At 45.3% G+C, this 12,289-nt stretch overlaps 1 protein-coding gene across 1 annotated transcript; it reads left to right on the top strand.

The window, feature by feature from the left end:
* Window positions 1-1,759: 1,759 nt before the first annotated feature.
* Window positions 1,760-12,140, top strand: RBM41 (RNA binding motif protein 41). Its single transcript, XM_081853763.1, has 7 exons — window positions 1,760-1,860; window positions 6,023-6,139; window positions 6,478-6,670; window positions 8,437-8,641; window positions 8,793-9,082; window positions 10,614-10,761; window positions 10,917-12,140. The coding sequence occupies exons 1-7, from the start codon at window positions 1,853-1,855 to the stop codon at window positions 11,012-11,014; spliced, it is 1,059 nt and encodes a 352-aa protein (XP_081709889.1). The 5' UTR covers window positions 1,760-1,852; the 3' UTR covers window positions 11,015-12,140.
* The last annotated feature ends 149 nt before the right edge of the window (window positions 12,141-12,289 follow it).

Here is a 12,289-nt window from a genome sequence, read left to right as displayed (position 1 = left end):
TTATATAAAAATGTTATATCGATGGTATCTAATACTGAATAAATTGGCAAAAATGTATAAATCTAAATCAAATAAGTGTTGGAAATGTAAAAAGAAAGGTTATTTTTATCATATGTGGTGGTCTTGTAATAATGTTAAGGCTTACGGGAAATAATTTATACTGTAATGAAAATGATGTTTAAAACAATGTTTGCAAAAAAACAACAACCAGAAGCTTTTGTTTTGGGAATTATAGGATAGACAGAACTACCTAAACTGTATAGAAGCTTATTCATGTATACTACTACAGTGGCAAGAATGTTACTTGCCCCAAAATGAATAGCAGCAAAGGAAGAATGGATACAAAAATTTACAGAGTATGCAGAAATGGCAAAACTTACCGGAAGAATTAAGAAATAAAGATAACAAAACTTTTAATAAAAAGAATGGAAATGGATTATTGAATATTTACAGATATAATTCTAAACAGAAAAGAACATTGGCATTATTAGTGTAATAACCTACAGTTTTATAAGCGTATATATTTAAGTTAATTTGTTAACTTTGTGTTCAATATGTATTTTGTAGTTGACCTCCTTTGTAATTTATTTTTTTGGAAATCTTTATAATTTTTTAGTTTTCCGTTAATTATGTTAATTATGTCTTCTGTTTCAGTATATCTGAAGAAGTGTGCATGCACACGAAAGCTCATACCTAGAACTAACTTAGTTGGTCTTTAAGGTGCTACTGGAAGGAATTTTTTCATTTTGTTTTGACTATGTTGCTTTGTTTTATTGATGTTTTAATATTCTGCAAACCGCTTTCAGATTTTTCTTAAAAATAGAAAGCGGTATAGAAATGAAATGAAATATGCAGAAGACGTTAAAAATAAATTTTAGGAACCGCAGAAAGAGGGAAGGAAGTCGAGTTTTGAAATGTAAAAATGACTGTAAAATGAGTCAAAACAAAATAAAAAAATTCCTTCCAGTAGCACCTTAAAGACCAACTAAGTTAGTTCTAGGTATGAGCTTTCGTGTGCATGCACACTTCTTCAGATACCCGAAGAAGTGTGCATGCACACGAAAGCTCATACCTAGAACTAACTTAGTTGGTCTTTAAGGTGCTACTGGAAGGAATTTTTTCATTTTGTTTTGACTATGTTGCTTTGTTTTATTGATGTTTTAATATTCTGCAAACCGCTTTCAGATTTTTCTTAAAAATAGAAAGCGGTATAGAAATGAAATGAAATATGCAGAAGACGTTAAAAATAAATTTTAGGAACCGCAGAAAGAGGGAAGGAAGTCGAGTTTTGAAATGTAAAAATGACTGTAAAATGAGTCAAAACAAAATAAAAAAATTCCTTCCAGTAGCACCTTAAAGACCAACTAAGTTAGTTCTAGGTATGAGCTTTCGTGTGCATGCACACTTCTTCAGATACCCGAAGAAGTGTGCATGCACACGAAAGCTCATACCTAGAACTAACTTAGTTGGTCTTTAAGGTGCTACTGGAAGGAATTTTTTTATTTTGTTATGACTATGGCAGACCAACACGGCTACCTATCTGTAACTGTAAAATGAGTGAAATGCATAAAGATGAAAAGCCCAAATCATTTTTAAAAAAGACGTGTAAACTTGGAAGCGGCTCGACGGGTCTTCTAGTCCAAACCCCCCAGCAACTTGGGGGGACGGGACACCCTCACATATTTTATGGGGTCGCGGCAGAAAGTGGGTTTGCGCGACCGCTCTCCTGCCCGCTCGGAACGACATTTCCCAGCAGCCACCGCGCCCCGCCCCGCTCCCTTTCCTTCCTGCTCCGCGCGGCGCCTCTTGGGAGTTGCAGTCCGAGGAGTTTCCGTTGGTGCCGTTGAAAGCGATGAGGAGGTAAGTGGGGGGGGGGGTGTCTGCGAGGGGGCGGGAAGTTGCTGCGACCCCCCAGGGGAGTTTTGGGGGTGCATATGTGGGGCGAGGGGGGGTCGCCACCCCCCCCACTGCCCTGCCTGCTTCCCACAGCGGCGTGTGGGTCTCCGGCGTCGCCTCCTTCTCGACCCTTTGCTGCCCCCTTTACTTGGGGGTCAGGGGGGTGGGGTAGGGTGGGGTGCAGCCCGACGGGGCCCTGTGGGGTTTGTGGGGTCCCCGAAAGGCGCAGCAGCATCCCGGCAGCTTCCGAGGCGAGGGAGAAAGGAGAAAGCCCGTTTTGGGGGGAAGGAAGCTGCCCCCCAAGTTCAAGGCTTCCCGCCCCAGAGAAGGTGGCCCTTAAATGGCCGGGCTTAAATGGCCAGCTGGCCTGGAGGCGCCGGCCTTGCAGCGGGTTGGGCTAGATCAGTGTTTCCCAACCTTGAGTCGCCAGCTGTTTTTGGACTACAACTCCCATCATCCCTGACTAGCAAGACCAGTGGCAAGGGATGATGGGAATTGTAGTCTAAAAACAGCTGGAGACCAAAGGTTGGGATACACTGGGCTAGATCAGTGTTTCCCAACCTTGGGTCGCCAGCTGTTTTTGGACTACAACTCCCATCATCCCTAGCTAGCAAGACCAGTGGTCAGGGATGATGGGAATTGTAGTCCAAAAACAGCTGGAGACCAAAGGTTGGGATACACTGGGCTAGATCAGTGTTTCCCAACCTTGGGTCGCCAGCTGTTTTTGGACTACAACTCCCATCATCCCTAGCTAGCAAGACCAGTGGTCAGGGATGATGGGAATTGTAGTCCAAAAACAGCTGGAGACCAAAGGTTGGGATACACTGGGCTAGATCAGTGTTTCCCAACCTTGGGTCTCCAGCTGTTTTTGGACTACAACTCCCATCATCCCTAGCTAGCAAGACCAGTGGTCAGGGATGATGGGAATGGTAGTCCAAAAACAGCTGGAGACCAAAGGTTGGGATACACTGGGCTAGATCAGTGTTTCCCAACCTCGGGTCTCCAGCTGTTTTTGGACTACAACTCCCATCATCCCTAGCTAGCAAGACCAGTGGTCAGGGATGATGGGAATGGTAGTCCAAAAACAGCTGGAGACCAAAGGTTGGGATACACTGGGCTAGATCAGTGTTTCCCAACCTTGGGTCGCCAGCTGTTTTTGGACTACAACTCCCATCATCCCTAGCTAGCAAGACCAGTGGTCAGGGATGATGGGAATTGTAGTCCAAAAACAGCTGGAGACCAAAGGTTGGGATACACTGGAGATGACCCTCGGAGGTCCCTTCCAACTCGACTGTTTTGTGACTCCTGAAACCCAAAGGGGTCCATCATAGCAGTGCCCTGTCCTTCCTTGGAGTGGGGGGGGGGGTGTATGTACCAGGGTAGATTTGATTTAAATCAAATCAGTTTAAATCACTAGTCAGTAAGATTTCATTTAAATCTTTTTTTTTTTTTACAGAAAGATTTATTCTTGCTAGTATAATCTTAATATTTACTTCCTTTTTGTACATTTGTATTAATTTTGTAACATATCGTTTCCAACAGTCATTTCACATAACTTCTTATCTTATACAATATTTTAGACTTCTGTCAACAACCTCTGAAGATTTTCCGTTCTGTATCACTTGTTCTGCATTTCTTAATTTCTCTATTACTTTTAGTTATTGTTAACTAATAATTCTCTTCATAGTCTTCCTTGCAATATTTCACACAATCCTCCTTACAGAACTTCTTGCAGTCCTACTAGTGTAATCTGTTTATTACAATTGTTTTTCAAATAGTTCAGATATTTAGTCCAGTCTTCTAATTATCTTTGGTCCCGCAGGTTCCAAATCCTTCCTGTTAATTTATCTAATTCTGCATAGTCCATTAATTTCATTTCTTCTTTCGTCGGTAGTTCTTCTTGCTTCCATTTTTGTGCCAATAATATTCTTGCTGCCGTTGTTAACACCCTCCCCAATAATACCAAGTAAAAATGCTTCTGGTTTTTTGGTAAATGTATATTTCAGCATCTTTTTCATCTCATTAAAACAAATCCTTATTTCCTGATGAATAGCCTTTGAATTATAATGTAACTTAAATAGAAAACTAGTTTAGAAAGATTTTTCCTCCAAAAGCATTTTATTTTTAAAATCTGATTTAAATTTGGGGGGGGGGGGAATCCTGGTATGTGTGTGTGTTGTGGGATATATAGCTGTCAGTCAAGTCCAACATTCTGAGACAGAACTAACTGCCTCTACGTGGGAGGCAGTTTGGTCTGTTGGTCGGTCGCTGCAAGGAGTGTTAACTGGTAACTGCTCGGATACAGTCTTCTCATGACTCACTACTATCTAGTATATAGTTTATCTGTTATGTAACCTAAGCCTGCCTTCAGGAACAACTCTGTAAACCTGAATGAAACTGGAAGTAAAGTAGTTTATGTTAATAATAATAATAATAATAATAATAATTAATTATACCCCACCCTCCCCAGCCAGAGCCGGGCTCAGGGCGGCTAGCACCAGTAAAATTACAATAAAAACATAATGGGAGGGGGGACAATAAACACCAATTTATTAAAATACGGGTTAAGATACAATTTAAAATGCAGCCTCATGATCCAGATTCATGTGTGTTTTCTTTAAGAGGGGCAGAAAGGGATTATCAAGCAGGAAGTTACAGGTAGGTAGCCGTGTTGTTCTGCCGTAGTCGAAACAAAATAAAAAACTTGTTTGAGTCCTATCAATAATTATACCTTCCTGGTAGAAACAAACAAATTTTTTTCCTTCCAGTAGCACCTTAGAGACCAACTAAGTTTGTTATTGGTATGAGCTTTCATGTGCAGGTATCTGAAGAAGTGTGCAGGTATCCGAAGAAGTGTTCTTTGGCCATTTTCTCACCTGTTGTATGTAATTTTTATTTCATTTTCTGTTTTACAATTTAAAGTACTTATTTTTACATCCTTAAGATATCACTGACTTCCCTTCTTCTCTTTCCATGGTTCATTTTACATATCATAAATCCCTGCATATTTTACAAAAACTATACCATTCAGTATTCTATTATGACATCCATCAAAACTTATTTACCCTGTTGAATTTATCTAAATGCCAACGTTTTCAAATGTAAACAAATTTCACCCGTATATTCAATAAACATTTTCCAATCTTCTCTAAACATATGTTCTTCTTGTTCTCTTATTCTGTAAGTTAAGTCTGCCAAGTGTGCATATTCCATCAGTTTAAGTTGCCATTCTTCTTTGTTTGGGACCTCGCTCGTTTTCCATTTTGGGGCTAACAAAACATGGGCCGCTGTAGTGGTGTACATAAATAACATTATTGTTCTTTTTCGCTGGGAGGTGAATTAAAATTATTGATGAATGATTATCGCAGACAGATAAAAGAGGATTTACTTGATCTGATTATTATGTGGATAGGTTACAATAATATATAGAAGTCCACAGCAGAAATTGGTACTCGTATGGATGATGTGATGTGCAGGGAGAAAGGATGAAATGTTATTGCAAATATAAATATGTTTGATTTTATTGATTATTGAAATGAAAGTGGGAAAGCTAATGTTTCTGGAGCAGGAATGGAGGGGGAGAGGAACAGCTGGTGGGGTGGAAAGTCAGCTTTTAAATTTGTATTAAATTTGAATTAATTTGGTGACAATTTGTTTTATGGAAAATCAATTAAAAATGGTAAGAAAAATTGTTGTTGTTTATTTTAAAGAGGGGCAATCTGGCCTTTGTTGTAAATAAATAGTTGCTTTTATTTTAGTAGGCACACCTCATCCCCCAAAAAGTTTTTGAGTTTCTGCTGAAATGAGGCTGCATCTTAATGTTGTATTTTAATCTTGTTTTTAAGTTGTATTTCAATCGACTTGTTTTATATTTGGTGTTAGCCACCCTGAGCCCGGTCTTGGCTGGGGTATAAATAAAATTTATTATTATTATTATCATTACTAGAGCCTGAAAATCAATCACACTGTCCATCATTTGAAAAATAAGACTTGAGAACCGTCTTGCCCCCAAATGGCACTAGACGTTCTGTTTTGGCAAGTGTAGCCTGGAATTAAGGAGCTATTAGGCGCCAAGTATCCTATCTGAGTTCTAAGCTCCCTGCTTCTGACCTCTCCGCCTTCGCAGGATCGACAGCAGACACAGCCGGGATGACATTCCCCTGGAGGACCAGGAGACGGAAGGGCAGAGGCAACTCAAGAGCCTCCTGCACCATCAGCTCGACACATCTGTCTCCATTGAGCAGTGAGTGTGGATCCTGCACAAGGGCAGAGTCAGGGTGGGAGGTGTCCCTGGCAGCAGGAAGCATTCTTGGTCCGTTGTCGCAGGAAGGTCGGAAGCACATTGCCTTGGGCAAGGGCCTTTCCCTGGGGGGCGAGAGGGGAGGACGCTGTGTGCCAGTGAGGGTCCTCTGCCATCGGGTCTTCTGAGAATCGTAGAATGTTAGAGTTGGAAAAGACACCAAGCAGCGTCATCTAGTCCAACCCCCTTCTCAGGATCCGATGGTGCAGGCTCTTTCCCGGAGGCTTGGCCTGCCGCCTCCCAGGGTAGCCCTCTTCTAATGCTGCTGTGTTGGCTCGCAGGTGTGTGTCCAAGCGCCGCTGCTTTGCGCCTGCAGCGCTCTACAAGCCCTTTGGAGAGGAAGCCGCTGGGACCTGCACCTTGCCTCAGTTCCAGGCGCTGCAGGAAAGCAACAAAGAGGCCGCCGCTCTTCGAGAGCTGGGCCTCTCAGACGCCGAGATCCAGTTCTGGAAGAGCCATGCCTTGGCAGATAAGGTGAATGAGGGGGCAGGGAGTCCTTCACTGTGTTTACTTCGCTGCCTAGTAAGGGCACTGCAGTCGGCTGGTGGAAGCCAGTTTGTTTTGCCACGGCTTGATAATGACCAGCTTGCTGTAACGCAGACTGGACCTTTTTATTGGTGGCACCAGTGCAGTGGTCTGCCTTCCATGCTGAAATATGTGAGGCCCAGGTGTCAGGCTTCAGGAAATCGGCTTCCTCTCCCCCCCCCCCCCGGCAGTAGATAAACAGAACAAAGGAAAAGGAGTCTTCTTCCCATTTAATAATAATAAATAATAAAATTTTATTTATATCCCGCCCTCCCCAACCGAAGCTGGGCTCAGGGCGGCTAACAACAGTAAAATAATACAGCATTCTAAAATCAATTCATTCTAAAATCAGTTCAGAATCAAATTAATGGCAACCATTGAGCTAGAGTTCTGTGAGGATTACCAAAGGAGGAGGTCAGGCTGTGCCCTGGCCAAAGCCCTGGTGGAACAGCTCTATCTTGCAGGCCCTGCAGAAAGATGTCAAGTCCCTCAGGGCCCTAGTCTCTTGTGACAGAGCGTTCCACCAGATCGGGGCCACAGCCAAAAAAGCCCTGGCTCTGGTTGAGGCCAGCTTAACCTCCCTGTGGCCCGGGACCTCCAATATGTTTTTTGTTTGAAGACTGTAAGGTCCTCCGTGGGACATACCAGGAGAGGCGTTCCCGTAGGTACAAGGGTCCTAGGCCGTATAAGGCTTTAAAGGTTAAAACCAGCACCTTGAACCTGATCCTGTACTCCACTGGGAGCCAGTGCAGCTGGTATAGCACTGGGTGAATGTGATGATCTTTAATGATCACAGTGAGAGAACAAAGAACCCATCTCTTAGGAATGGCGATGCTCCCAATGTAGAATTCCACCCCCTTACGTCCCTAGCCACCCATGTCACTTTTACATCTTGTAACCTGAACTTGTACCCTCTGTGCTTTCTTTTCTGCCACAGTCTCAGCCATTCTTGATCTTGGGGAGAGCGGATGAATGCTTTCCAGAGACAGTAAATCTGTTAACTCTCTCTCAGTGTTTCTTCTCCTAGCTGTTCCCCATCCAGTATTTCCCAGCATCTGCCTTCTGAGCTATGTCCTTCTGCAAACCACTGTTCCAAATCTATACTTTCCTCCTGCTCCTGGGAAGATTCAGGATCCTGATCAGGAGGAGGGGGAGGCTCCCACCATTCCTCCTCAGTGCAGCCCTTGAAATCAAGCCTTTATCAGGAGAAACTGGCAACTCTCCCAGGCACCCGGCATGATTCCCTGTTGACCTCCCTGGCTGCATTCCCCAGCAAGATCCAGGCTAGGTCGCAATAGGCAATCCTTCTCAGCGTGAGAAGAACACACCCCTCTTTCCTGCCCCCCCCCCGGCAGGCGAAAGAGATAGACAGAAACGTATTTACATGCCTTTATTTCTGTCTTTGCAGCATTACAAAAAACGTGACTGCTCTCTTCAAGCTCCAGCAGTCTAGTGACAAACACTTCCTGGACAGGAACAAACGGAAGAGCTCATATTACACTCTGAACTAATTCTGGTGCTTCGCACTGTGAATTGACTGTCCCTCTGTTTCCCATGGGCAGTCCCAACATTCCCATCATGTTTACTTTTCAAGCTAGCACTTTGCAGCTGCATTGCATCCATATCGTAACAGGGATCTCCTATGAGCTGGAGGAAGCTGAAGGGGTGGGGGACGAGGGGCAGGCACCTGACCCCTGTCTGTGGCTTCCTTCCAGAGTCCCGGCCTCGGGGCAGCCCCTGAAGCGATACAAGAGAGGATCGGGGCCATCGAGGAGAAGATGGCCGAGCGCCGGCGCATCCTTTCGCTACCCCAACGCTTTGCGGGCAGCAAGCAGCTGAGCAGGCGAGAGATGGAGATTGAGAGCTCTCTCTTCCAGGGCACGGACCGCCATGCCTTCCTAAGGGTTCTGTACCACCAAGGTGCATGGCTGGGGCCCCTGGAGTCCTTGTGGGTGGGTGTGGAAGGCAACGGGAGGAGGTGGCGGGGTGCTTCATTGCCTAACTTTCCTCGCAACGTGGCCTTCTGCAAATGTCTGTCACTGAGGGCTCTGTTGTTTCCCTTCTGGCCCAGATGAGGCTACACAGGAGGACCCCTTGTCACACCTCAGCACAACTCTTGGCCACCGGCCGGAGGGGCTTCCCTCGCCTCCCCAGAGTGACCCAGATTCCCCGTGCCCCGCGCCTTCCAGCAGCCCCCCAGCATCTCAGGGCACAGGTCCCCAGCCAACCCCAGCGTCCGTGACGGTGACAGAGCCGGTGGAGTTTATCCCAGAGGAGGAGATCCGCAGAAACCGCCTCTCGGAGGAGGAGATCCACCAGATTCCCCGGTTTTCCTCCCACAGCCCTGGAGAGCCAAGCGAGGTGAGTCTCTTCCCTCCCAGCCCCTGGGGCTCAGGAGCCTCCCTGCTTGCGAATGGAGGAGCAGCAAGGACCTTCTCTCCCACCACTTGGCGGTACGGGAAACGGGACGGAAAGCTTATTGGGGAGCCGTGTCAGGTTCCCAGCACCAAGAGGATCCGTTCATGTTCTAGAACCCTCAAGATCGGGGCAGATGTCCTAGGAAATGAATGAAGCTTAACCTTCAGGGCCTCAAATCCTGGAAGGACCCCAGAAGTAACTTGGGTCCACCTTGCTTATAAAAACCGGGTCCAGTTGACCCAAGTTGAGTCGCATGGCTCCAGTCAATTAATTTCATCAGTCTCCCTTTCGACAAACTCAAAGTTGGAGAATCGGCAACAGAGAAGTTGTCGAGGGGGTCAGCTGGCCATTCTGCGGAAGAGCGCTTCCATTCTTTTTGCAGCTTGTCTACAGAAAATGACCTTCCCAGGGAGCTCTCCAGACATGAAGATGTTGCTCAAAAAACCGGGGGGGGGGGAGATCACAGAATCGTAGAGTTGGAAGGAATCCCAAGGGTCACTTAGAGAAGGATCTGAAATATTTTCCCCAAAGCTCAAATTTGTTTTATTCTGGATTGTTTTATACCGTATTGGCCCGAATATAAGCCACACCTGAATATAAGCCACACCTTTAAAAATCGGGGGGGGGGGGAGAGAAACAATACCCAAACATAAGCCACTCCCTTAAAATTCTGCAGGCACTCACGCCCGTTCCATTTTACTGTCTATTTCAGCAGCGAAATCGTAAAAACCAAGTTTTGTAAGGTCGCAAATTTAAGCCACACTGACTTTTCTTAGTCGGAATTTGGGAGGAAAGTGAGGCTTATATTCTGGTCAATACGGTATGCTGTTTTAATGTGTTGACACCCACTTAGATTTTTTATCTTTAAAATATAAAGTGGTATAGAAATGGAATTAATAGTAACCATCATCATCTCTTCTTTGGTGATCACTCGTAGCCGAGTAAGATTGTCTTCCATAAACAGTTTTGACAGTGAGTCTGTAAGTGACTGTGGAAGTCAATTCTGGATCTACACATCCTTCCACAGTGGGGACATAGGTTTCTGGGTGGGAGTTGATCACGGTGAGGGTTTGCCAAGTGTGCCTTCCTCTTAGCACATTTCTCCCTTTCGTCCTGAGTTCGAGCATATTCAAAGTCCATGACACCTTTGGTAAAGGCTGTTCTTCAATTGGAACGCTTGTAAGCCAGTGTTTCCCAGTTACATTTTTTTAGATTTGCCTTGAGAGAGACGCTTTCCATTTTTACGTTTGGAATGCAGTAGTTGCTTTGGAAGATGATCATTAGGCATCTGCACAACATAACCAGTCCAATGAAGTTGATGTTGAAGAATCATTGCTTCAACACCGGTGATCTTTGCTTCTTCCATGAACTAGACATTCTGTGGTGGTGACAGCCACCTAGATTTAAGGTGTCATTTGGCGATTAGCTTATATATCTGAGTTTCCAACACTGTATGTGTTTTGGTGCTGAGCAGGTGCTGTACTTGAAGAACCTCAGCCGCCGCGTCAACATGAAGGAGCTGCTGTCCTTGTTTGCGAGGTTCCAGGAGGAGGGAGGCCCCCAGATCCAATTCCGCCTGCTGAGCGGGCGCATGAGAGGACAAGCTTTCCTCACCTTTCCCAGTGAGTGTCCAGCCCTCCACATCCCCCAGAGCCAAACGCTGGCCTTCCGGTTGGGATGTGGGCGGGGAATGGAGTGCAGAGGCTCCAACGGTCTCTGGATGCCTCCCCAGGAGCTGAACCGCCAGGGCTGATCCTGTGTCGCTCTTTGGTCTCAGGTATCTCAACAGCACAGGCAGCCCTGCAGCTGGCAAACGGCTTCATCCTGCTGGGGAAGCCCATGGTTATTGAGTACGGGAGGAAGAAGACGCCTTGACTCTGAGCCTTCATCCTGGAGTCTCCCCTGCGCTGCAGCAAAGTGGAAACAGCCAGAGGGGTTTCACGTGGAAGAATTGTCCCTTGCTGCCAGGGGCAGAGACCTGGGACTGTGACGGACAGCTGAGCTAGACCAGAGTGCCTCTGAATTCCACCAGCGGCTGGGAGTCTCTGTCTGTTTGGCTACCAAGACAGCTAGCCAGAGGGGGTGCATGCGTGGAGCATTTAGGGAGGGGGAATAAAAGGAGCCATTTCTAAGAGAGTGGGCAAATAGTTTGAGAGAGAGAGTTGGTTCTGGTCTGCGTGTAGCATCCACTCTGAGAAAAGTATCTACAGCTAGAGAAAGGAGTCTCTGAGTTTAGACTGAAATACAGTGTGTACTCTCTCGGAAGAGTATTCAGACAGGAGTTAACTGGGGGGCTGAGTTTGAGCCAGGAGAAGTAGGAGCTGTGAGGATACAGTCTACTTGGGTCTCATTTCGGTTAGGAGGGGAGTGATCTTCTAGGAAGAGAAGAATCCCAAACCAGATAAGAAGGTCTGTTATATTGCTAGAAATACCTCAGGAGTGGGATTCATAAAAGGTTGGGTAACATGACAGAAAGTGGCACATTATTTAAGAACTAGAGAAATCACCTATGCAGCAACTCAGCTAAGGAACTGAAGTGAAATTACTGGAAATAATAATAATAATAATTTTATTATTTATACCCCACCCTCCCCGACCAAATATAAATTACAATAAAACGTAATTTGGGGGGGGCATGGCATCCTATTGCACGTGTGAGGTGTATGGTGGGCAGGGACGGAGGCTTCTGCTAAGAAATGGGTTTATGGGAAGACAGATGGATAGATTTATGTGAAGACAGATGTGAGGCTGGTTATCCCACAGGATAAATATGCTGAAAAGCTGAGGATTTACCATCTAATCTAGAAACCTGTAACATCTAACTGAAGAGTAGTTACTTAAAAGAAGCTGTGCATTTACTAACTTGTTTAGAAGCCTGTAACATCCATTCGATTTAGTGTAATTATTAATGCTAACTGTTTCCCGAAGGAACATTATCTCCTGATGCGTCCTTTGTTTTATCACCTTTGTCCTGTAAAATAAATCTTTCTTATTTCTTCAACTTCTGCCTGGGTCTCCAGGGATCTAAGGTAAGGTCAAGGTAGGTAAAGGAACCCTGGATGGTTAAGTCCAGTCAAAGGCGACTATGGGGTTGTGGCGCTCATCTCGCTTTCAGGCTGAGGGAGCCTGCGTTTGTCCGCAGATGCCTTT

The sequence above is a fragment of the Podarcis erhardii genome (assembly GCF_964252035.2).
Source record: "Podarcis erhardii genome assembly, chromosome: 2".
NCBI classification, from domain to species: Eukaryota; Metazoa; Chordata; class Lepidosauria; order Squamata; family Lacertidae; genus Podarcis; species Podarcis erhardii.
This window is presented reverse-complemented; position numbering and strand designations above follow the sequence as displayed.

What these genes read in the sequence shown, in the direction of transcription:
- RBM41 (XM_081853763.1), top strand. An exon ending in ACATCTGTCTCCATTGAGCA is followed by an intron (nt 6,140 to 6,477) that starts GTGAGTGTGGAT and finishes GTTGGCTCGCAG; the next exon opens with GTGTGTGTCCAAGCGCCGCT. An exon ending in GCCCTGGAGAGCCAAGCGAG is followed by an intron (nt 9,083 to 10,613) that starts GTGAGTCTCTTC and finishes GGTGCTGAGCAG; the next exon opens with GTGCTGTACTTGAAGAACCT.